This window comes from Carassius carassius, chromosome 34 (assembly GCF_963082965.1).
Source record: "Carassius carassius chromosome 34, fCarCar2.1, whole genome shotgun sequence".
Lineage (NCBI taxonomy): Eukaryota > Metazoa > Chordata > Actinopteri > Cypriniformes > Cyprinidae > Carassius > Carassius carassius.
Window position 1 is genome coordinate 23,514,372 of NC_081788.1, and position 23,705 is coordinate 23,538,076.

At 36.7% G+C, this 23,705-nt stretch overlaps 1 protein-coding gene and 1 pseudogene across 1 annotated transcript; one reads left to right on the top strand and one right to left on the bottom strand.

The window, feature by feature from the left end:
- Positions 1-4,919: 4,919 nt before the first annotated feature.
- LOC132114783 (LIM/homeobox protein Lhx4-like) lies at positions 4,920-16,084 on the top strand. The gene is made up of 6 exons (XM_059523105.1): positions 4,920-5,546; positions 8,813-8,984; positions 11,278-11,480; positions 13,007-13,161; positions 13,275-13,446; positions 14,544-16,084. The coding sequence occupies exons 1-6, from the start codon at positions 5,462-5,464 to the stop codon at positions 14,930-14,932; spliced, it is 1,176 nt and encodes a 391-aa protein (XP_059379088.1). The 5' UTR covers positions 4,920-5,461; the 3' UTR covers positions 14,933-16,084.
- Positions 16,085-20,831: 4,747 nt separating this feature from the next.
- LOC132115035 (acyl-CoA-binding domain-containing protein 6-like) overlaps positions 20,832-23,705 on the bottom strand; it is a 53,675-nt pseudogene continuing 50,801 nt past the window's right edge.

Sequence of the window (23,705 nt, forward strand, 5' to 3'; positions counted from 1 at the left end):
AATTACGTAAATGGACAGGACCTGTCATGAGACAATAACTATTCCCTAATAGAATTTGCCCCCAAGAGCAATTTAATTTTCTCTGTTGCCCTCTCTTGAGGTCTCTTCGTCTCTTTCTGTCTTTCCTTTGCAGGGAAAATGGGGGGAACGGCTTCTGACATTGACGGTCCAGCCTTTATTTACTCTTTTCGAGGAATAGAAGCCACCAGACTGATGTAGACAGGTAACGTTTTTGTCTTTGTAGTCTTTCTTTGTATTTGTGGAACGAAAATTCTAGATCGACTTCCTGCCACTTCGAGCGCTATCCAGCACGTATAGTGAGCGTAGAAATGGCACGCGAGTGACGCGACGCTCGGCAGGTTTGCGCGACGCTCTTCGAGACGTGATGTGCTTCTTTAAGGGCGCAAACTTTCTTTAGTTTCGTGTCGTATTCGAATCGTATTGAAGATGTTTATTTATTTATTTTTATTTTTTTTTGCATATGAAAAAAATGACATTTGACATGTAGGCTATTATTCAGTAAGGGAGACTGATAATTATTTGTTTGTATATTTGTTATTTGTTTGTGTCAGAATAAGAATAATATTATCGTATTTGTTTGCAGCAAATTAAAGTTTTAGAGTTTGGCAACTTCTGCCTAAAGGGTGTAAATTACAGGCAAGTACAAAGAGCGTGATTTGTAGTAGCCTAATATTAGAAAACATGGACGTTTAAAATGTAATGTAATTCTAAAATGTTAAGTCAACAAACATAATTAGAAACACTTAATCCTATTTTGTGCAATATTTGTGGCTCAAATACAAATAGCCTACACTGGAAACATTTTTCTTTCTTTCTTCCCAATTGCTTCTTTTTTAAGGATGTATATTTACTGAAGTTTTTGTAGATGTTACATATCAGATTAACCTGCTGATACATATAAAAGCCTACTATATTTAACATAGCCTAAAACACATTATAAACCAGAGATAATAAAATGTATTTTTCTACATATATTAGACACATCAATTTTACTATCACCTGAGGAGGGGGAGGGTCATGTATGGTTATTTTAATTAACCCCTGTAGCTCATTTATAATTGTGTGAACTTATTGTGTTTCGTACAGTCTCGTCATGTTTTATTTGATTATAATGATATAACGTGTTACTTTTTGGTCCTGATTTTATTTCCATCTGAATTTCAGTTTATATGTAATATCAACATTTATTTGTCAAAGAATAAGCTCAATCGCCTCACAGGTGAAGGGGTTGATCTATTAATGATCGCGTTTTACTGATATGATGGAGCAGCAGCTCGAGGTGTCAGAAAAATACTGAAATACTGGCAGTAATTAAAGGTTCTCGGGTCAGCGGGAGTCGCACCCTTTCGCTGAATTATAGTGCACATGTCTCTCGTTGTTCGGACAGGTGCCCTTTAGTGAATTTTATAGTGACTTATAGTGATTTTGAGATGCAAAAGAACTGCGCGCTCGTGCAAACGCGTCCACTAGCCTATACGTGGATTAATGCATTTAGTCGTGTGGCAAAACACTGAGCATTAAGAGCATTTGCTCCCCTTTTGTTTAAGTAAGACAAAATTTACATTTTCACTTCATCATCAGCGTAATTGAATCATCTGCATAATAACTCCTCGTCATAATCAAAATGAAAATCAAAAGCGTGGCCCGGGATAATTCCAATGTCCACCATTGGACCATAGAGAGGGGATCTGGTGAAGCTTAAGGGCTGCTGTGTTTGCCACCATTTAATCAGCTTGATGATCACTTTCAGTTAACTAAATTACACTGGAGCCATTAAGCAAGACTGGTTGCGTTGTTTAAAACTTGAGATAATCGGACTTTGATGACATCCACGTCTTTGTAACATAACTATGATTTATAATTTTATACTCTATTTTACACCAGGCAAGCAGGATTGAAATACGATGTGTATATAAATGAGATGATTTGATCTGTATAGGATGTTACTCCTGTGCCTCCAATTTCAAGTGGAACAATTTAGTTATTGATTTTAATTTTTTATTATTGGTGTTCTGAAACAAGAGCATTAACTGCTTTCAACAAGACTGTCCAGCAGACTGAGAAATTCAGTTGAGAATCAGTTAAATGTTGTGAGTTGGGTAGAATTGTTTGTTTGAAGGTAGATACAATTACACAATGCATTTGGATCGAACTGAAAATAATTACGAAATGATGAAACTAAACGAAAAGTTAAAAGCCATTTGAAAGACTTAACCTAACCTTTCTTTTCGATTTTTTAAAATATAAAATTATGTATAAATAGGCTACTATTTATAATTTATAAATGCCAAAAAAAAATTTATATTTACAGCTAACTACAATTTGCAGTAGCTTATTCACAGTTTGGTCTGTCGCCATCAGCCTTTTACAAGCCTACACTCTACAAAAGCTGTCACTAGTACACTGTACCTTTTCAAAAGGTACACTTTTGTGGGTTTCTAATATGTAGCTACACTTTAAGTACTAATATGTACCTTTAAGGTACCAAAATGGACCCTTAAGGTACAAATATGCAGTGACAGCTTTTGTACCTATATTTCTGAGAGTGTATATCTTCTTGAGTCTACGCATCTCACAGAGCTTCCAGAACATATATCGTAATATAAAAATGAATGAGCACGAGAGGAGTGAGGTATAATAAAAGAAACCCTAAAGACATATGTGATGCAGGCTACGTAGAAAAGCAGCGAGACTGACGATGATGAGACTGACTGCTCCATTCTGAAGCTCGTTTTGATGAAGCGGTGACTGTCAGAGCTCGCGAGCGCACGCGCCGCATTATACTGTCCATGAAGAGAATTGGAAGTGAACATTGAGTTCATCTCGCTTGAACTCCGCTCTCTCCGGAGGGAGAAAAGCTCGAATGAAACGAGTCCTGTCAGGATTGACTGCTGGTAAACAACATAAAGGCTTACTTGAGTTTGTATTCTTAGCGAACGCATTCAAGGCACTGTTGAGCGTGTTTGCTGTTCTGTTCAGATCAACAGGACAAGAGAGCTATTCTGCGTAACAAAAAAGGATAAAAAATAAACAACTAGGGTACTTTTAAATAAAATGTAAACTAATATAGTAGGCTAGGCTCGTTCACGGATGGGGTTCGCTATAAAAAAATTTTTAGGTTATCTTGCTGTTGAAATTTTCTCAGTAGCCTACGTGGAGGATAATTTATAACTGTAACTCATACTCTTTTCTTTTTTATTTTCTTTACAGTTTCTTAGAGTAAAAAAAGCCTTTTAAAATAATTAACATTTTATTATTATTTTTCAATTTCACAGTAGTGGCGGACTGGCCATCGGGAGCACCGGGACATTTCCCGGTGGCCTGACGGTCATTCTGGCCTGCCGCTGTGCAGTCGATCAGGCTGACGTGCAATAGGCTGGTATGTAACTGCGAATTAATTGACGGACTTATGAATCTACGAATCAGGTGATCGCTGAGTGAAAATGACACCACCACATGATCAAACATCAGCTTCCCAGACATTACAACAGCGATGAAAAAAAAAAAACCTTTACAAATCATTCACTCTTGTTCAATACTAATACGAACACTGGATCAGTGCATTCTCTTAAAGTGACAGTCTTTATATTAATCGAACAGCAACAACATAGAAATCACTCACTGCTCTTGATTAAAAAGCTTTTTTTACTTTAATAAAGAATAATCTTTCATTTATAGTCCAAAATGCAATGTTTTACATTTGATAACTTTATTAAATTTCTGTACCTAAAAACTAATGCAAGACCTACCTAAAAAACCCCTGAAAGTCAGTTTATTTTATTTGTATATTTACTCTATTGTATTTATTAGTGCTGTTGCTTGTAGTTAGAATATTCTTAATAATATGATTATATATATATATATATATATTTTTTTTTTTTTTTTGAAAGTATAGTTTTTCCATAAACATAGCAAATACAAAGGTACCGAAACCGTGACTCTAAAACCGTGAAACAAACCGAACTGTGAAAAAGTTGAACTGTTCCACCCTAATATTTACATAATCATTTGGCAGATGGACGCTTTAGCGACAATAGATAAAATCTATTTAAAAAAAAAAAAAATATATATATATATATATATATATATATATATATATTACAAATGTATATAATGATAGATGTTTTAAAAGAGCATCTTAATGACAAACTAGCACACAGTTTTACATATGGGGATACAGTATTTTTTAAGAGCCAAAATTGACCAGAAATTAATTTTCCATTTCTAGCCTACAATATCTAGCCTAGTGCATGTACAATGCTTATTTATTTATTTTGAAGGTGATGAAGGAAGCAACAGTAGCACTACTACAAGTGCTCCTGGTGTTGAACGAGAGGGGTGGACAGTTCAGCTTTTGAGTCAGAGCAGGAACCTTCAGGTAAAGTTTAAGCTATAAGCAAAACTAAACATGCTGACTACTCTTAGAAAAATATGTGCTTTTATGATTTATAAGGTCATCAGTAGTAGGACTGTGATCATTGGGACATACAATTGATGGCTGCATAATTAATATAGATTATTGAAAGTGCTTATTTCATATTGCAGAGAAACTCAATGTGCAGAGTGAGAGAGAGGGGGATTAAGGGAAAGATGATAGAGGCAGTGAATGCCTTGATACTTCTTGATACTTCATTTGATTATTTTGCCCGTCCACAGTCACCCAATTCAAATAACTGAAAGAGCCAAAGAGTTTAGCAGTCTGGTGGACACATGAATTGGGTGGTGGTGACTGCAGCAACAGAGGTGGCCTGGGGTGGAGTCAAATTCCCGGCCTGATTTACTGTCCCAGTCCCCACTGCAGTAGGCCTACATGTAAAGGTAACTTACAGGCAATCAATTAACAGGGTTTACTAACATTTTATTTATTTTTTTAAATTATAATTATTTTTACAGTCAAGCTTGGCCATGTCTACGTAGGCTAACGTTACATATCCCAATACATCTCAATGTATGTATTCAAGGTGTTTGCGTAAGTATCCACTAAAGCAATGCTGAATTAAAACTACGTGTTAAATATTCACGTAGGCCTAATATTTAAGTTACTTAATTGACTAACCCATGCCAGGTCACAAAAGGTTTTAAAAATACTTCAGATCCTGAGGTTTCAGTAGTGGCACTGTATTTATCATCATCACTTCCTTATTGCTTTTTCTACTTACCTGAGAGCGCAAGACGAACAAGTTCCCGCCTCTCTCGATTCCGTCCACGCCTCCCATTGGCCCCCCGGGGGAGTGACGCTCGGTCCGCCCCTGCAGTGTGAATGAATCAAGCGGTTTGTGTGACACACATCGAAAGAACACACGGGCGCCCGACTATTTCACGAGGATAACCACAGGCGCGAAGGACTGTAAAGGGACACTATCTGGGGAGAGAAATTATTTCACGCACATCTGAGATTCTCAGACCTCCGCGTGTGCATGTGCGCGTTTTATCGGACTGGATGAAAATGATGCAAAGTGCGGCTGTGTTGCCCGGCGAGAGCACGGTGAAGGGTCTGCCGGACATCCTCGGAGTGCAACTGCAACGTAAGAGCTTTTTCTTCTCCTTATTGATTAGTTCATCAGAATATTGGCAGGCCTCCTCCGGGTGTCTGCAGGCCACCACTGTTGAATAACATGCAGCTTTTAATTAAACTCCACTGGGGAATTAAATGTGAGCTACTATCTGGGTGATAAAATTTGATCCGACGCATGGAGCTTTATTCTTTATGTACTAAATAGCTTTAACTGTAGATATCATCAAATTCTGGTCGTGCATTAGATCCAAAATATAATCTTATAAGAACCAATGAATGTTCTTCGTGAATCTGGTCGTAACTGAGCTCTGGACTAAATGTCATGCATCGTAAAAACGCGGTTTGTGTAAGTACAGTGCTTTATATTTTCCCAAAATAAAATAAATAAATCCAGCCTGACTGCTTGTTAATCAGACTAAGGTTAGATCGCACAACTGTCTGTTGCATTGCACTTCTTTTATTAAGATGTTTGTGTTGTGGTTGGGAACAGCGTCTAAACGGTCCTATAACTAAACAAAGAAAGAAAAAAGCAATTAATCCGATTTTAATATAACCCAGTAGTTAAATGGAGCAACGTGCATATTATTTGTCTCAGTGAAATAGAGATTATAAAACCAGCTACATTACATCAACATTTAATATAAAAAATAAATGGCATTGCCTATTATCTTTGCATCTGGTCCTTATCAGTCGCAAATTAATCTGTGTTAGGCCTATATAATCTGATCTCACAATCAAGATGGAGTTTGAATTGGATAAATTCCTGACCTAATTATTCAGCTTCAGAAATGTACAGATGGACTTCATCTTTTTCGGAGCTGGCTTGTTTTTACTTCTTGCACTTTTCTGTTGCAAAGAAAAGAGAAAAAAAATTGTCACTACATCCGTGCATAATAATAATAATTTACCTGAATAAAATGCTGGAAAATACTTTGAAAGAAAACGAACCACTTTATTTAGCCTATTTTCTTTTTTGAAGAATGGCCAAAAGGTTAAGCAGACAATATATAGGTCTGTCAGTGGAGAATACTTAATTTCATTAAATGATAGTAGATTAAAAGATATTGCTACTCAACCCCCCTTGGCGTATAAATGATGGATTAAGTGAGGATTGTTTTAAGAATGGGTCTAAATATTATTATTCAAATGAATAAGGTGCTTTTAAAACAACATATGGGCAATTATGAAAAAAGAAAACAGAAAATTGAAGTCTGCACGACAACGAGATCTTAATGAGAATGCGTTCAATGATAAAACAAAGGTTTAAAACAAGTATCGGACAAAACGAGTGTTAATTGATATATTTCAGAAACATACGTGAAGGCCTGCAATGGTAGCCATTTGATTGGTTAATCAAATACATCCAGTAAATGAGCGTTAAAGGCTGAAGGCGGTTGGGTGAGTGAAGCTGCGCTGGGCGCTGTTCCTTCAGCACCACACGACCCTGTAAGAAACAGTCACACAGTATCATGAACACAGGCATTTTAACGGAAGAATGTAAAATACTACAGTACAAAATGCTAATAACCTGTCAATTAACTTACCAGAAATGATAAATATATTTTATATTTTAAAATACAATATATATAATTATACCATAGAATACTGGAAAATAAATTGTAGTTTAATGGCACTAAAAAACAAGATAACAAGGCTACACATACACTTAATTGTGTTTTGGGTAAAATCTAAAAAAGTTAAAAATAAAATACACAATGCCTATTAATTTATGGGAAAGGGGTCTTCACAGAAACTCATTTGTTTGCGTTCTATTTAAAAAGTAGACTAATGTTTTTATAATGTATGATATGTTATTTACATTTATTTTACGTATTTATGTATTTTTTTAGTTATTTTATGTATGTTATTTAGTTATTGTTTTCCGCATTATTATAGTGTGGATAGTGTTTTGTGTTTGTGAGGGTAACATTGTTCTGTCATTGTGATATTATAGATTGCAGTAGAGGACTATTTTGATGAACTTTTAGACATTTGCTGTACGTTAACGTGACGCATAAACACTATTCATGTGATTACGCATTTAAGCACCTGCTGAAATAATTTTTTTTTTGACAATAATAATATCCTCTCGTGTCATATTAGAATATCTTGCCTATGTTAAATCCATTAAAACAGTAGGCTACTTGTGATAACTTGACGACAGAAAGAATAGAGGATCAGAGGTCAAATATCGATATTGAATGTCATGATATTGTGATTTGAAGAAATTATACCGAGTAGCCTATTGCTGGTATTGTCTGAACCCTTAAACGGATTTCTTCTGTTTGACCGAATAAGATAAATTGCATTTATCGTTACTTTAATCTATGTTTGTTTTTAGATTTTGGTTTTTGTGCTTGTTTTGTTCGAGCACTTGTTCTTGAGCAACAGTAATTGAAGTGACAGACTGTCTCTGTTAAAGAATCGATGGACCAGTTATATGATTTCAATCTCAATGTCCTCATGTCCTCGCCTGTTTTCTTCTGAAATATTGATTATTTACCAACAAATGGACATCTTTCCTCACCTGTCCAGCCTTTACCGGTCCCATAGGTTGTCTCGTTGAAGGTACTTCAAATTTGCTTTCACAATCGTGCACAATAATAATTACATGAATTACAATAAATACATTTTATTAAAATGAAAAGGCATTTAATAACTTTCTTTACAGGTATTACTTGTTATAATAATTTCATTAGCATGATATTATTAGTAATATACTTTTATTTGTATTTATTGTTTTCTTTTTCAGTGCAGTTGTCATAATTCTTTGTCGAATTCTTATTGATATGTCCTTTAATTTTTACAAATATTAAATGATAAAGACTTTTAAAAATACAGGTTTCGTCAGTATTTGCCCCATCACTTACATCAACAAAAAGGTTGTTCGTTTCTACATAATGCACGAGCGGAGTAGGCTTAGTAACATGCTAAAAAACGTTCGAGTCAAGCAACTTGCAATTCTATATTTTCATGTCACTTTATTTAAGAACTTTCTGTAGTATGATCGTTACTGCGTCTATTCCCATTACAGATTATACGAATAGACCTACATAGGCCTATATGAAGCTTGAACCATGAATTCACGATAATTATATTCATTTGAATGTGCAATGTAAGGCGATCCAACATTATATAATGTACCCATATTTGTTATAGACTTATAAAAAACCTATTAGAATTGTCTGTAAGTCTACCTTATTTAGTTAAAATCAAGTTCAGTATTTCTGTAAGCACATTTCACCCTAATCGCTTTCTGACCGTGTGTTTCTCTAGAGATCCCTCAGTGTGCAAGTTGCAGTCAACACATCCTGGATAAGTTTATTTTGAAGGTGCTGGATCGACATTGGCACTCAAAATGTCTCAAGTGTGCCGACTGTCACGCGCTCCTGGCAGACAAGTGTTTCTCTCGCGCGGGGAATGTCTACTGCAAAGAAGATTTCTTCAAGTGAGTCCACGCTCTGTTTTTCAGTTAGCATTCACCTTTGCCGTTATTTCTTATAGCAATGTCTATCTATCTATCTATCTATCTATCTATCTATCTATCTATCTATCTATCTATCTATCTATCTATCTATCTATCTATCTATCTATCTATCTGTTTTAAAAATCAGCTTAAATAATTCAGATAAATATTTAAGCACATAATATTGTTGATGAATGCTAAACAAGATGTGTTTTATGTGAAAAAAAGAAATTACTAGTTTTTATGAATATGATTTTTTAAGAATGTGATAGATCACATGTAGAGATCAAATAAATTATGCATTTATTTAATTGTATAAGCAAAGGTTAAGTCATTAATGGAGCAACATTTAATGTAGGCCTATAGTTATACAGTACATCTTTGTAAATAATACGATGAGAGATTTTATTTAATATTGTTTCAATCACTATTGGCTGCATGAATTATCAAGGAATGAAAAAGACAGAATCAGAACATGTCAAGTTGGATTGTGAGACAACAGTTTTGTCAAATCTCTTGTGCATGCTTTTTGGTGCTGTTTGGCACTAGCATGTGTGTGTCAGTGTGTTTAAGGAAAGGTTGCCACATAGATTCTCTGTCATGGTTAATAAAGTCCTGTGTTTCATTTTTCTCATGTCAGGTTAGGAAGCACAGTGTGCTGGAACTCGGCCACAAAGACTGCATGTTCCCAAATTCAATTCCCAGTGCTATATAATAACTCAAGAAAGCAACTTTGCATATTTTTATTTTTGCTCTTCTTCCCAGTGTCTTCCTCTCCTTTCTTTCCTCTTTTATTCTTCTTTTTTTTTACGATTGGATTTTCCCCTTGGCTTTTAAGGAAGGAAATTAAGTTTGACTTTTATCCAAAACAGGATCAGTAGTGGCTTTTACCAAATCATGTTTGAGAGGTTTTAATGTCACAGGCTTCAATGAGACCTAAAACGCTAGCAAGACTCAGAGTGGAGGCTAACTTTATTAGCAAGCCCGTGGGGACAAAAGGAGGCATTTTAATGTTAAGACTGTGGTGGTGCGGCTGAGGGAAGATGGTGAGGGGGATGGAGGAGGAAATGCTGGCTTTTCACAAGCGAGGGGGCGGGGGCTCACCTTCCCGTTAATGTTGCAAAAACTTCACCTTGGTTAAGTAAAAGGAGGGTTTATTTAGCAGTATTCACACTGTGATTTACAGCCTATTCTGACTCAGTGCTTTATGAGGCATTCTGTACGTGCGTTTAGTGGCCTCTCTCTCTCTCTCTCTCTCTCTCTCTCTCTCATGTGAATCTCTCTCTCTCTCTCTCTCTCCTGTGAATCTCTCTGCCTTTTCTACATTGATCAAGAGCATCTGTCAACTCCAGGGACATGACAAGCACAAACAAAGATGCCGCCTGTAGTATTCTGAGCTTTTGTAGCTTATAACAGCCTTTGCAGTTATAAAAAGATTGCTTATGACAATAGCCACAGTTAAATTCAAGATGTAATGATGCTTAAACTCTAAAATTAATTTGGGTAACACTTTACAATAAGGTTTTAATTGTTAACAGCATTATTTAATTAACAACATTAGTTGGTTAACAACATTAGTTAAGACTGAACAATACTTCTACAGCATTTAGTAATCTAAACTAAAGTTTATTTCAGAATTTAATTACACAGCCCTGCGATGTGAAAAGGAATCTGCTGATTTGCAAAAAAATATACTTACCTTAATTATTATATATATACACAATATATATATACACACACATAAAATCTTATTTCACAAAATAACATTTTTCATATTATATATTTATGTATCTGCTTTAATGTGCTTATCTAAATAACATAAGCAGTCAAATGTCAAACGTTTCATTTTTAATAGCAAAAATAAGTATTTAAAATGTGTCATTTAACTTTCAATCTGCAAAGGAGTAGGATTTTTTTTTTCAATACTCCATTTAATTTCAATGAACATAAAAACGTGTTTATAAATAAGCATTTGTTCACAAAATTTGGACATAGTAAAACACCCATAAATGTAGAAAAAGTATATGTCATGTTTGTATTTTCTTCTGTCGCTGACAATAATTGTAACCTTGAAATCAGGATTAGGCATAAAAGAATGTCTGCAGAATAATTGATACATGTGAAAAATAATCATTGAACAAATGCTTGTAACCTGGCTCAAAGGAAGATAGGAATCATATCTTTGTGGCAGGTTTTGTTAGTGATTAAGGCATAATACCTGAATTTGAATCTGTATCAAACAGATGATACTGTGTCTTTATTTGTGTACCTGCAGACGTTTTGGGACAAAATGTGCATCGTGCCAGCAGGGGATTCCCCCGACGCAGGTGGTCCGGAAAGCTCAGGATTTTGTGTATCACCTTCACTGCTTCGCCTGTGTTATGTGCAGCAGGCAGCTGGCCACCGGTGATGAGTTCTACCTCATGGAGGACGGGAGGCTTGTGTGCAAGGAGGACTATGAAACAGCCAAACAAAATGGTGAGCTGTTGTCTTGAGATCTGTGTAAATTAGATTAGATTAGATTAGATTCAACTTTATTGTCACTGCACATGTAAGGTACAAGGCAAGGAAATGCAGTTATAGCATCTAACCAGAAGTGCAATAAGCAGTAAGTACAGAATATACAAGGTCTATAATATTTACAATAACTATACAGATAAGTATTATGGGCATAATTTACAGATTTTAAATACTATAAGCATGATATACAGGTAGGTGTACTATGAACATACTATACAGATGGATTATGTAAAAGTGTATGTACACTATAGGCAGAACTATGAACATATGAACATAATTTACACTAGTGCAATGGACAGTACAGTGCATAGAAAATATTATGCACATTATAATATATATTTATTATAAATATAATAAATCATGCCCTCTTGAACCATCAGTTGGTTGTTCCTGTTATGCAGTACATTTTGAGCTTTGTAACATTGAAAAAAAATATTATTAGTATTTATATAAATAAATTATTCCGGTTGCTACTGACCCATTAGAATTGTAGCTGTTTGCTGAACTGGTGATATTTAGATGCATTGTCCCAGACTCGGCCCACATCACTGGATTTTCTGTCACAATTGGAAATCATTCTGACAGCAATGTTCAGGAGTGGAGACGGTGTAATTAACTTCTTCTTTTACAATCATACAGAGACACCGAGAGATCAGAGGAGGCAACAGGATGGTAGTAAAGGAGACAAAATCATCATTAACTACAGTCTATAGGGGTCTCAGTGTCTGGGATATTAAGTCCCTCTGTGATCTCACACTGTATTTATGGAGATTTCTGTGGGCTGTTGATTGATTATATTAAGTGATGCAATGCACTTTTATAGTAGGGGCCCCAATAACTCGCACTGGCATGCCATTCTCACGAGAGATTTATTCCCTCTTCCGCCACAGTGTGACAGTTTCAGGAGAGTATCGACTGGCCATGTGTGAGCACTTCCTCTCAAAGCATCCCACAAACTCTTCTTTACTCGTACCTCATGGTAGATGAGCTCCTGACATTTTTCCTCATGCTCGAGAAATTTGCTTCACTTCAACATTGAATCAGTGTAGATTGAATAAAAAATAATAATAATTCACTTTTTTTGAGTTCAGTTCAGTCCTGCTCATACTATCTGTCACCTTTATGCTTGTGTTTTTCATTACGACAGTTATTTAAGTTCATTTCGAAGTTAAAAGTTGTTTATTTAAAATATTATAAACTTCTTATAACACACTTTACTGTTTTATTGCTTTATGGATCAGCAAAGATGTTATAAAATATTTTATATATGAAATATATATTTTTAATGGAAGAATCCTAGAAAACAAAATGTATCATGGTTTCCACAAAAATTATTATGCAGCACAACTGTTTTTAACATTGATAATAATAGGAAATGTTTTTGAGCACTAAATCCAAAGGCAGACAATGGGCATCAATTACAGTTCTGTTTAGCAGCACAGAAAAGACAATTTTAATAAGTTCTTCAAATTTGTGTGTTACAGATGATTCAGAGACAGGAGCAAAACGTCCACGAACCACCATCACAGCCAAACAGCTGGAGACGCTCAAAAGTGCCTACAAGAACTCACCTAAGCCAGCACGACATGTGCGTGAGCAACTCTCCTCAGAAACAGGCCTGGACATGAGAGTGGTGCAGGTGCGGTGACTATAAGCCACAATTGAAGCTTTAAAGTGTTGATGTAGGTGAAGTGTAAAGTGTGTATGATTAAATGGCTATCTGTGTCTTTACTGAGGCTTGTCTGTCCACAGGTGTGGTTTCAAAACAGGCGAGCAAAAGAGAAACGGCTGAAGAAGGATGCTGGGCGGCACCGCTGGGGTCATTTCTACAAAAGTGTCAAACGCAATCGAGGGTCCAGTAAGACAGAGAAAGAGAGCTCAGCCGATGATGCAGGACTCAGCGATAGTGAGCTTAGTTTCAGAGGTAAGTCTGTTTACATCTCCCACGATGCCTTGCTTTCTGTCTTCTCTCTCTTCTTTGTATTAGTTTCAGGAAGTTTTTTTTGTTGTTATTTCCGTTCATGCATTAATTTGCCTTTTATTTTGAAAATATGTCACTTGGTGGATTGTTTGGAATATTCAAATTAAGTTTTTGTTTCTGCTACGTGTTTTTTTTAATGATTATTTAATTTTTGTCAGCCCATTTTGAGAACTCATAAAAGTCTAGAGCCACTTTCAAAGAGAGGCCATGTTTACGAGAAATGAAAGCAGCGATGCACAAACTCTATAAAAATGGTGAAGCTTTTAGTCGATTAGAGAGGAAGCTCGCAGTGCCTTTGTTGTTGTTGAAAGAAAAGGATCTGGTTGTGCCCCTGTGAGTACAGAAAGTAAATGACAAATGCTCATCGCGTCTCAGATATTTCCAGAAGCATGTAATCCCCTTTTTAAAATGGATATTAATGAGGTCTTTGTCATAACTGTATTTCTTCTTCTTCTGTGTGTAGGAGCATCTATACACTACCATTCAAAAGTTTGGTGTCAGTAAGATTTTCTTTGTTTTTGATCAAATTTGCAATTTGCAGTCAAAATTACAGTTTAAAATAACTGTTTTCTGATTTAGTTAATTTTAAAATGTAATTTATTTCTGTGACAGCACATCTACTTTTTCAGCTTCATTACTCCAGTCTTCAGTGTCACGTGATCCCTCAGAAATCATTCTAACATGCCTCAAGAAACAGGCATCAATGTTATTATCATAAATGTTGAAAACAGTTATGCTGCTTTTAATGCATCCTTATTAAATAAAAGTAATAATTTCTATAAAAAAAATGAACTCACCCCAAACTTTTGAACAGTTATGTACACCGAGGTTTTACAAGAAAATACTATTTCATTTTCTCTACTACAAAGTTTCACATTTAATTCAATGTTACTTTGCATTTCTTTGTAAATAATTGTGCAATTTACTAGCAATTTCTGAGTGAAAAATTTTTTCTACACACATTTTTTTTTTTTTTCAGTGTAGTTATTTTTTGTTGTTGAAACAATCTTAACACTGATTTTGTCTGCTCTCACCAACAGAAGACCAGATCCTGTCAGACCTTGGTCATGATAATGGCTTGTATGGAAGTGTCGGAGACATCACGAATGGCAACATGCTCAATGGGACCTTCTCCTTGGAGGGGGGCGGGCAGCCTTACCATGACCTGCGGGCAGGAAGTCCCTACGGCCTGCCACAGTCCCCCTCATCCATCACTTCCCTCCCAGGCCACACCCCGTTGCTCAACAACTTAGGCTTCAACATGGACAGCATCATGGGTCAGGGCACTCAGCCCAGCGTAGGTCAAGTTCTGAGAGCAATGGCTGGGGGACCCACCTCTGACCTGTCGACAGGAAGCAGCACGGGCTACCCAGACTTCCCCACCAGCCCTGCCTCGTGGCTTGATGAAATGGACCACTCCCAGTTCTGAGGGCAAAGGTCATAATGGAAATTGAAGTACTATAGACAAGAAATTTGACGATTTTATAGACATCTTTCCCAGAATTGGTGACATTTGTGTGGCAAGGCCCAAAACGGCACCTACTTTAACATGGTGGCTTGACCTTGCTGAATGGTGCGCTGATACGAGCAACCCACCGTGGAATGTTTGCGCTGTATTATAATTTTGTAAGTCATATTTTTTCATCATTCTCAAAACTGGATTGGATGATTTCCAGCATGAAATTGTGTGCAGCTGCGAATGGCGTTCATACCCCAGACCACCCTGGAAAAACAATCACAATCCACTACGTTTTTGAGAACAAGAGGGTCCATGCATGTTTCTGAATGAAGAAGAGAACCGTCCACGATGCACTTTACTGTATGTTCCTCCTCGACTGCACACGGCAGGCTGATTACGGGAAATAGAGGAGGGCACTGAACAAAGATTGATATTTAAACAAGTGGCACAAGTGTACTGTATCTTTCCTACTTACAAGGGTTTGGGATTTTAATGGTTGAAACTTTCTAAACGGCTCTACTAGAGATGGCCCTTCACATTAGGTCTGAAGAATAGATACAAATTATTTTTAATAAGGATGAATCCGCAGGCACTGCTCTGAGTTGTCATAAAAATCTCTGTCAATGGTCCCTTGTTTGTTCAGTGTTTTTCCGTTAACGTCCGGCATTCTGGCTCAGCAATGAAACAAAATAAATAGTATAAAAGATTAAAATTGAAGTTACTATTTATTTCTGGTAATGTTAAGTATATTTGATATTGATACAGTTTTTATTACCATCAAGATACCTTTGTTTCCCATTGCCATTTGTTTCCATCATTTCCTACTCATTGCTCCATGAGCAAAAATGGATCTCATACTGTACATATGTTCGAATGTGATTTATTTTAGAGCAGATGAAAACAGTGGATTTCCATTACACATATACAAGTACTTTAATGGTCTGACCAGTTATTATCAAGCAAAACACATGAAAGGGAAACTTACACTGTATTTTTTCATATTTGACACATCTAAGCAACAAATAAGAGGACTGAGTGTTATTTATTCCTGTTGTGGGTACCAATGTCAGTATTATAAAGAGTTGGATCATGGGAAAGAGTACAGTGAGTTGATGTAAAACTATAAAACTGGTGATCCAATTGTAAACATGAGAAAAATTAGTTGTAAACTGGTAAACCGAGTGAACATATAAGCTAACAAAGGGCAACATGGAAAAAAGAAAAGTAACCATTAAGAAATGTATTTCAACATGTTTTGTTGAATCTATGTTGAGTCTTAATGGGTGTAAATTTTGTAAAGTCTCAAAAAGTGTCAACAGTCTTGTTTCATGAGCACTATTTATTGCTATGGATCTTTGAAAAAAAGAGCACTGAATTTAGTCCTATATGCCTTCTGTCCAATGGTATGAATTGTGTATAGTCAAATCTTTATGGAGAAATAAAGCTGAATCGTTTTTGGGTTACTGCGATGTTCTTTTTTTATTTATTTATTTCACACGCATTTAATACATTTTGAATTCTTAAGTTAAACACTTTAGCTTAGTATAACACATAATAGTAGTTTTTGTAGTAAATAGTTTATTCCCATTCAAAGAAACAAATACATTACACAGCCTATTGTTTGGAAGAAGAAAAAAACTAATATAGCCATTATAAGAAAATGTATAATCTCACAACGATGGCTTTGTGTCGAGCAACCTGTTTTAAAGTCATTAAACTCAACTCATGTTTAATTATGTCATCTAAGTTAAATCTGCCATTTGTTTGCAAAATATAAAATTGACCAAGCAGGGGTTTTAAAGTGTTTATTATATTAATACTTCAGTATTTTAATACTTAACACCTTGCATATTTCAAGCAATAACATTCTTTATTGTTTTGTTAATTTGTGGTATTGTGCACGTCAACACATAGCCTACTCAGTTTGCGGTATTAATTACAAAAACTATGTTTCTATGTGTCCATACATTTTGGTTTTACAGGAACAAAAGAAACATTTCTGCAAAGCCCGACACACACACACACACACACACGTGGAACTTTCATCAGTCACACATCTGTTCGTCGGTTCCACGCGCTCATCCTTCTGCTTCCATAGACTGGAGCAGATTGCTGTTTAGTCAAACCTTCCCTAATCCTCTAAATGTTACCTTATTGTAAACTGCTCTGTGAAATGAGGACAAACAGGCTGCCTGATGTTCTCCTCAGTGACCAGAAAAACACAACTGTAAGTAAAATCCCACATTCAGAGAGAGAGAGAGAGAGATTTTGTTAACATTTTTGCGTCTTTTAATGAGTCTCAAAACCACTTCCTAAACAGTTCAAACGCACAAAGGCGGCAAAATGTGTTACCTAAAACAATACAACTGTAGTAATGTGGTTAGCGTATGTTTTCGGCCTGTGCTCAGCTGGAAAACAGAGGATACGTATCGATTGCATGGAATAAAAAGCAAAATTTATGGAGAAAAAAAAACAAAACAAAAAAGATGAGCGCTTTGCAGAGAAACAAACTGATTTCACTCAGCCATTGATTGGGGCTGCCGCAGCCATTAATGCACGGCCTTTAATAGTTCAGTCTTACAAAGATAAACAGCGACACAGACAGTTGGGATAATTTACACGCCACTTACAGCACTAGTATACATATAAATCTGAGCAAATTCCTGCACTGTTGCTTTTGCTAAGATGACAAACGCAAGCGCAAATGCCATTATCATCGATCTGCGAGCTTTTATTACGAACTTCCTGAAGCCAGCGATTCACCAGCCTCCCGGGTGAGAAGGATAAATTAACATGCAAATAGTTATTCAGTCTAAATTTAATCTGGGCTGCATAGACGGGGTATTTTTCTCTTGTGTATGATGGCGTTCAATGACATCCTGTTTGGCATTTTAATTCAACAGCCATACAAAGAAAGAAAGGGTCATTTTGCAAGGACAAACGTTCACACGTTAATATTATTGTAGAGGTGTAGTGGGCAGTATTTGCATTTGATTTGATTAACCTTATCTAACTCTACTTGCATGACTGAAACTCATGTTTATTACTCAGATCTTTGAAATACTTGATTCTGATTGGTCAATGCACCATCCAGTGGTTTTGCATGTTATAATATTCACTGTCATCCATAGAAACATTGTCAGAACACTTACTAGAGGCGTCCCATTTAACTTTCTTATTTCATACACTACACGAGTAGCCTACATGCATATAGTGTATAAGTAAATTGGGACACAATAACTCATTGAGTGCTTCAGGGATGATGTGTTTTTGTAAGCTTGCATTTTAGCACTTCCGGTTCCATCATCTTGAAGTCAGTGGGTTTTTTTGAATGGGTTTTTGTTTAATACATCAGTAAAACCATTGGTAACAAGTGGCTAGATGGGACTACACAGGTTGTCTGGGACATTGAATTCAGACCGAACAGAAAAACTAATCTATTCGATAGGCTGCTTTCAGAGCCTGTTTTTGAAATAAAGATTGAACAAATTTTTCCAAGTGAAGACCACGCTGAAGTCATGCAACCATGGTGTTGTTTATAGACTAGGCTATATTTTGCTTTTTACTTCTGTATTAAGGCCTCAAAATTAATAAAAGATGTATTAATTTGAACAAGATGTGTAATATTCATAAAAATCTGTTGGTCATAGATCTTATTTTCTGCAATAATTCATAAGCCAATAGAGTTTTTGTCGAGGTAACCAGTGATGTTAACTTTCAGATTGTTCTACAAAAATATGTCATCACTGCAACCTACTACAGTTATTATTATTTTTTTTTTTGATATTAGTGAGATATTTTTCAGCATTTTCTGCTGGCTGGCAAATTCTAAGTGAGGGTGGAGTAAAGCATTGCATTAAGAGCAGCCCAGCACATGCAATTCCATTCATAAGCTGGACAACCAGCTGAATAGAGAAAGAGAAGGACAAAAAGAAAGAAAATGGAAGGGACAGACAGTGAGAGTAACAAACCTCCACCATCTGCCTCTAATGGTGTTAGGGAACCATCCAGAGAGGCGAGTTGTAAAAGTGCATAAATGTTAAGTAAAGAAAGCGGAGCAATATGGGACATGATTTTAGTGGAGTCCGTGTCAAAAGGGAAGAGCTCTGAGGGAAATTGAGAAACATAATGGAAACGTAATGGGCTTAGTGTCACTGTCGTGCAGACAAGCCCACGGAGGATGCCATCAGCGGCATTGACCCTCCCCCAACTCCAGCGGATTTATGGAAATGACCGGAATAAGGGACAAACTGCCTTTACAAACAAACCGATACCATAATTCCAGCCTGTCTATGGAATATCTAAAGCGACAGACAGAGGATCTTGCTCTCGAGGAGGGATGCAGCTATAAAGACCCAAACTCGGCTAATGCTTCCCATTCCTCCACTTGAGCCCAGTTTTTATTCAATACGTCATACTTTGAAATATAGTGATCCCACATGTGTATCAGCTGTAGAACTTTGGGTAAAACAAAGTTTGAGGATTCCTATGTGTTGGCTCTTTGAAAAGTGTTCAGAAACACTTAAAATTCACCCAGTATATTTGTGGTTTTAAAGCATAAAAAGACAAAAATTCAGTGATTACAGCATGATCATAGGTACTTGATGAGTCCTTTGAGTAAAACCAATGTACTAAAGAATTGTGCTACATTTACTATGAAAGGAATAGTTCACCCAAAAATGGAAATTTGCTGAAAATGCACTCACCCTCAGGCTATCCAAGATGTAGATGAGTTTGTTTCTTCATTGTAACAGATTTCGGGGAAATTTAGACCATTTATATGGATCCTCTGCAGTGAATAGGTGCCGTCAGAATGAGTGTGAAAAGTGAAGTGACATTCAGCCAAGTATGGTGACCCATACTCAGAATTTGTGCTCTGCGTTTAACCCATCCAAAGTGCACACACACAGAGCAGTGAACACACACACACACACCCGGAGCAGTGGGCAGCCATTTATGCTGCGGCGCCCGGGGAGCAGTTGGGGGTTCGATGCCTTGCAAAAGGGCACCTAAGTCGTGGTATTGAAGGTGGAGAGAGAACTGTACATGCACTCCCCCCACCCACAATTCCTGCCAGCCCGAGACTCGAACTCACAACCTTTCGATTGGGAGTCCGACTCTCTAACCATTAGGCCACAACTTCCCTGAGAAGTCCCAACAGTAATCCACAAGTAATCCACACGACTTCAGCAAAGGGTTTTAGGTATGGAACAAATTCATCATTAAGCTATTTTTATCTTCATACTCTTGCTTTCTCCTAAAATACAAGTCTTATATCTATAACATTGCTTTCTCCAGTGAATTTTTTTTGTTGTCTGAATCAAGAGAGAAATATGCACAGATCAAGCAATGTTGTTGAAAACAGACCAAACAGTTTTTGGATTTTGATGCGAGATGACAAAAGGGGATGGACGTTTTCACTGCAGTTGAAAAACACTGAATTTCATGCAAAAGTAAAACCATTTTGTCCTGACTTCCTAAAGAAATGTTTGCTGGAATATGGTCATGCTATAATTAAAGAACAGCGTATAATGGCAGAAAACCTTTAGAAAACAAACAATAAACAGGAAAAAAAGGGGACACCATTGTAAGATTCCATGTCTTTAATATTAACAACAGTAACACATTCATTGGAATGTACCATTCTAGGACAGGGGAGGAAAAGTTGTCTGAAATTAGCTGTTTGAAAGTACAACATCTGTGCTGCACAGCCAAATGGAATCAGTGATAATAGTTCTAGAATGATAATAGTTCTAGATCTAGTGTCAGATTGACATCAGGCATGTACCATTTGGACGAGCAGCACAGTTTGTATGAACTTTTAACTGATTGTGATTATGTGGGTTTGGTTTCATTTTGTGGAGTAAGATTTCACAGAGTGAGATTTAGTCTTTAGGAGCAGTGTACTGGTGCAAGAGAGAAGAGATAGCGCTAGACTTTGTCACCTCCTCTGGAAGGGAACCTTCTTGATCTTTGATTGACGGGTCAGCTCCGGCCTTCAGGAGTAACTCAACGAATTCTGCAAACTCACAATCTAAGGCTAGAGAAAGAGAGAGAACACAAGAAAGAAGTACCAGTACTGTTGGGTATATTTGCATTTTGTTGTATTTTGAGCAAGGGAGTCAGACACACAAGAACAGCACTTTACAGGCAAATGTTATGTCTGTATTTTCATAATAAGTCAAATTTTTGTGTGTACTTTTTCTTCTAACTGCAAATTGTATATTTTTTTAAGTGCTGAACTGATAAAATGACCTTAAGCAGATATGATAAAACGCAATAATTCTTTATTTTATTGATTTATTGATTTATTTATTTTATTAATTAATCAAATTTGTTACAGAGTTAATATGACTTAATATATTTTAATGCAAAATATATTGTCATATCATCCTGCTAAATTTTAGGAATTAATAATGATAAAGATAATAATAATAATATTTTTCCTATTTTTACATAATATATTTAAATAAAATTCTAGATTCTAACACTAAACATCTGCCAGTCAAGGTTATTCTAGATAATTGATACAAAAAAAGGTTATATAACAAAATTCATTACTATTTCACAGAATAACAAACATTACCTAAAATAAAATAAAATAAAAAGAAACTCAATTTATTTCAGCTAGTTGTCAAGGTAACATTTAGTTAACTTGGCTTGCTAAATTAAGCAAGGTTGAGGGTTCAGTTCCCCGGGAACACATGATAAGTAAAAATTGCTAGAATGAATGCACTGTAAGTTGCTTTTGATAAAAGCGTCTGCTAAATGCATCAATTTAAATTAAAATTTTAATTTAATTTAATTTAAATAAGATGAATTAAAAAAATACAAATGCATTGAAAAAGACTAAATAAAATGCAAATGAAAACAGAATATCAAAATAAAAACTAATTCAAAATATTATTAAAAAACTATAATAGTATCTTGATACTAAAACAACACTGATACCACTTCTTAGGTAACATGCAATCAGTTAATCCAATCCTATTTTCTCACCCATATACTTAAAGTAATTGTTACAGTACGTATGAAGACTGAATGTGCAAGATGCACCAGTGGTTGAGCAGTACGCTTGCATTTGTGCCCCATTGGCAGTTTGCGCCCCACTCCTGTAACCCTGTTAATGTTTGCCTGCCATGCTGACACAGGGACATTCCTCTGAGCTTGAGTGCTTTTTCACGTCTCTGTCAACTACTGCCTTCTTTTAAAAAGGAGGGAGAAATGCTCTCCTTACTGTTTCTCTTAGTGAGTGGCTGATGTCAGCAGGAAAACCCTGAGTGACAAGAGTGGCTTTTAACCTCTGACCCCTGACCAGGAGAAAATGAGGAAAGGGAGAGGAAAAGAGAAAGAATAAGACAGGAAGAGAAGCAGAAAGAGTAGGCAAGTGCAAGAGTTTTCTGAGCATGTTGCTATGTGGTTGCTACTCTAAGTTGTTGCTAAGTAGATGCTTACTGTCAAGTAGGGGTGTAACGGTACGTGTATTCGTACCGGACCGTTTCGGTACAGGGCTTTCGGTACGGTGCACGTGTGTACCGAATGACGGAATGCAATATTTTGTTTGCGGAACATAAGTACATTTTCGTGTTTCCAAACGAACATATTAAGTGGCGGAAGTCTCCGCGTTCAGCGCAAATCCCGCCCTGCAGCTGATTCTAACCCCCAATTTCCACCAGATGCGTAACGGCTGCGTTACGGCTCCGGCACGGCGGCGGAGTCAATAGGTTTCCATTAAAGTCAATGAGTGTATTTCCACTGAATGCGTTACAGCTGCGTTCCGACTCCGGCGATCCGCAGCCCTCCGGAGCAGATACGCAGAGCTTCTATTTTTGCCGGATGCCGGAGCGCTCCGCAGCACTACAGGGCAGAGTACGCAGGACAGGAAGTCGAGTGACAAAACAGAACAGCCAGAAACAAAATAAAAGATCCGTTTAATTTTCAAAATAAAATACACCGCGTTCATATTTCCCTACACTACATATTGAAAACGTCATAATGGGCGGAGACAGGCTTGTTGAAGTTTTAACCCCGTTGACACGATGGATGAAGAAATGAAAAGAGAAAAGAAAAGAGTTCTGTCCTATACTCCTTCGGATGGAAAACTGTTCCTGGTTTGGTAGTTCTGTATAGAAACTACATATCGCGCGATCACACCAGAATTCGCGAGATTACATGGGGCATCGTGACGTCAGCTGTCAGTTCCGCAACAAATACGGACCTGGTGGGTATTGATGGACGACGGAACACGGAGCTGTCACGCAGCGGAGCCGTTCCACAGCCGTTACGCATCTGGTGGAAATTGGGGGTAAGGCCGACGACACACTGGATGCGTGGCGTGTCCGTTTTTAATTTGGCTCCCATGTTAACAGGTTAGAGCTTGCAGACTGCCTGCGTGAGACGCGCATCTCAGGCGCGGCTCGAGCTGCGTGGAAAACGCGTGCATGCTAGAATTAGAACTGACGCCTATTTTTCACGCGACATGCAAACGTGTTGGAAGCGTTTCCAGGAAAAATAAGAATAGGAAAATATGTTTATATGTCATTTTTTACACAAATACATATTAATTCATGACACTTTGATGTTTGAAAGTCTATAGGTTGACATAAATTCAGATATAAATGTAATTTAAAAAATGAATTAATAATTATCGATTTTCAAATATTGCACCTGTCAAACATACTCTATTTTGCCGTCAATACTGTTGACGGTGTCCTTTATCAGTAGGCTTTATATTTATGCTCAA

Coding starts and splice junctions, on each gene's coding strand:
- LOC132114783 (XM_059523105.1), top strand. CDS start 5,462: ATGAAAATGATGCAAAGTGCGGCTGTGTTGCCCGGCGAGAGCACGGTG. Junction 5,547..8,812: donor CCTCGGAGTGCAACTGCAAC/GTAAGAGCTTTT, acceptor GTGTTTCTCTAG/AGATCCCTCAGTGTGCAAGT. Junction 8,985..11,277: donor TGCAAAGAAGATTTCTTCAA/GTGAGTCCACGC, acceptor GTGTACCTGCAG/ACGTTTTGGGACAAAATGTG.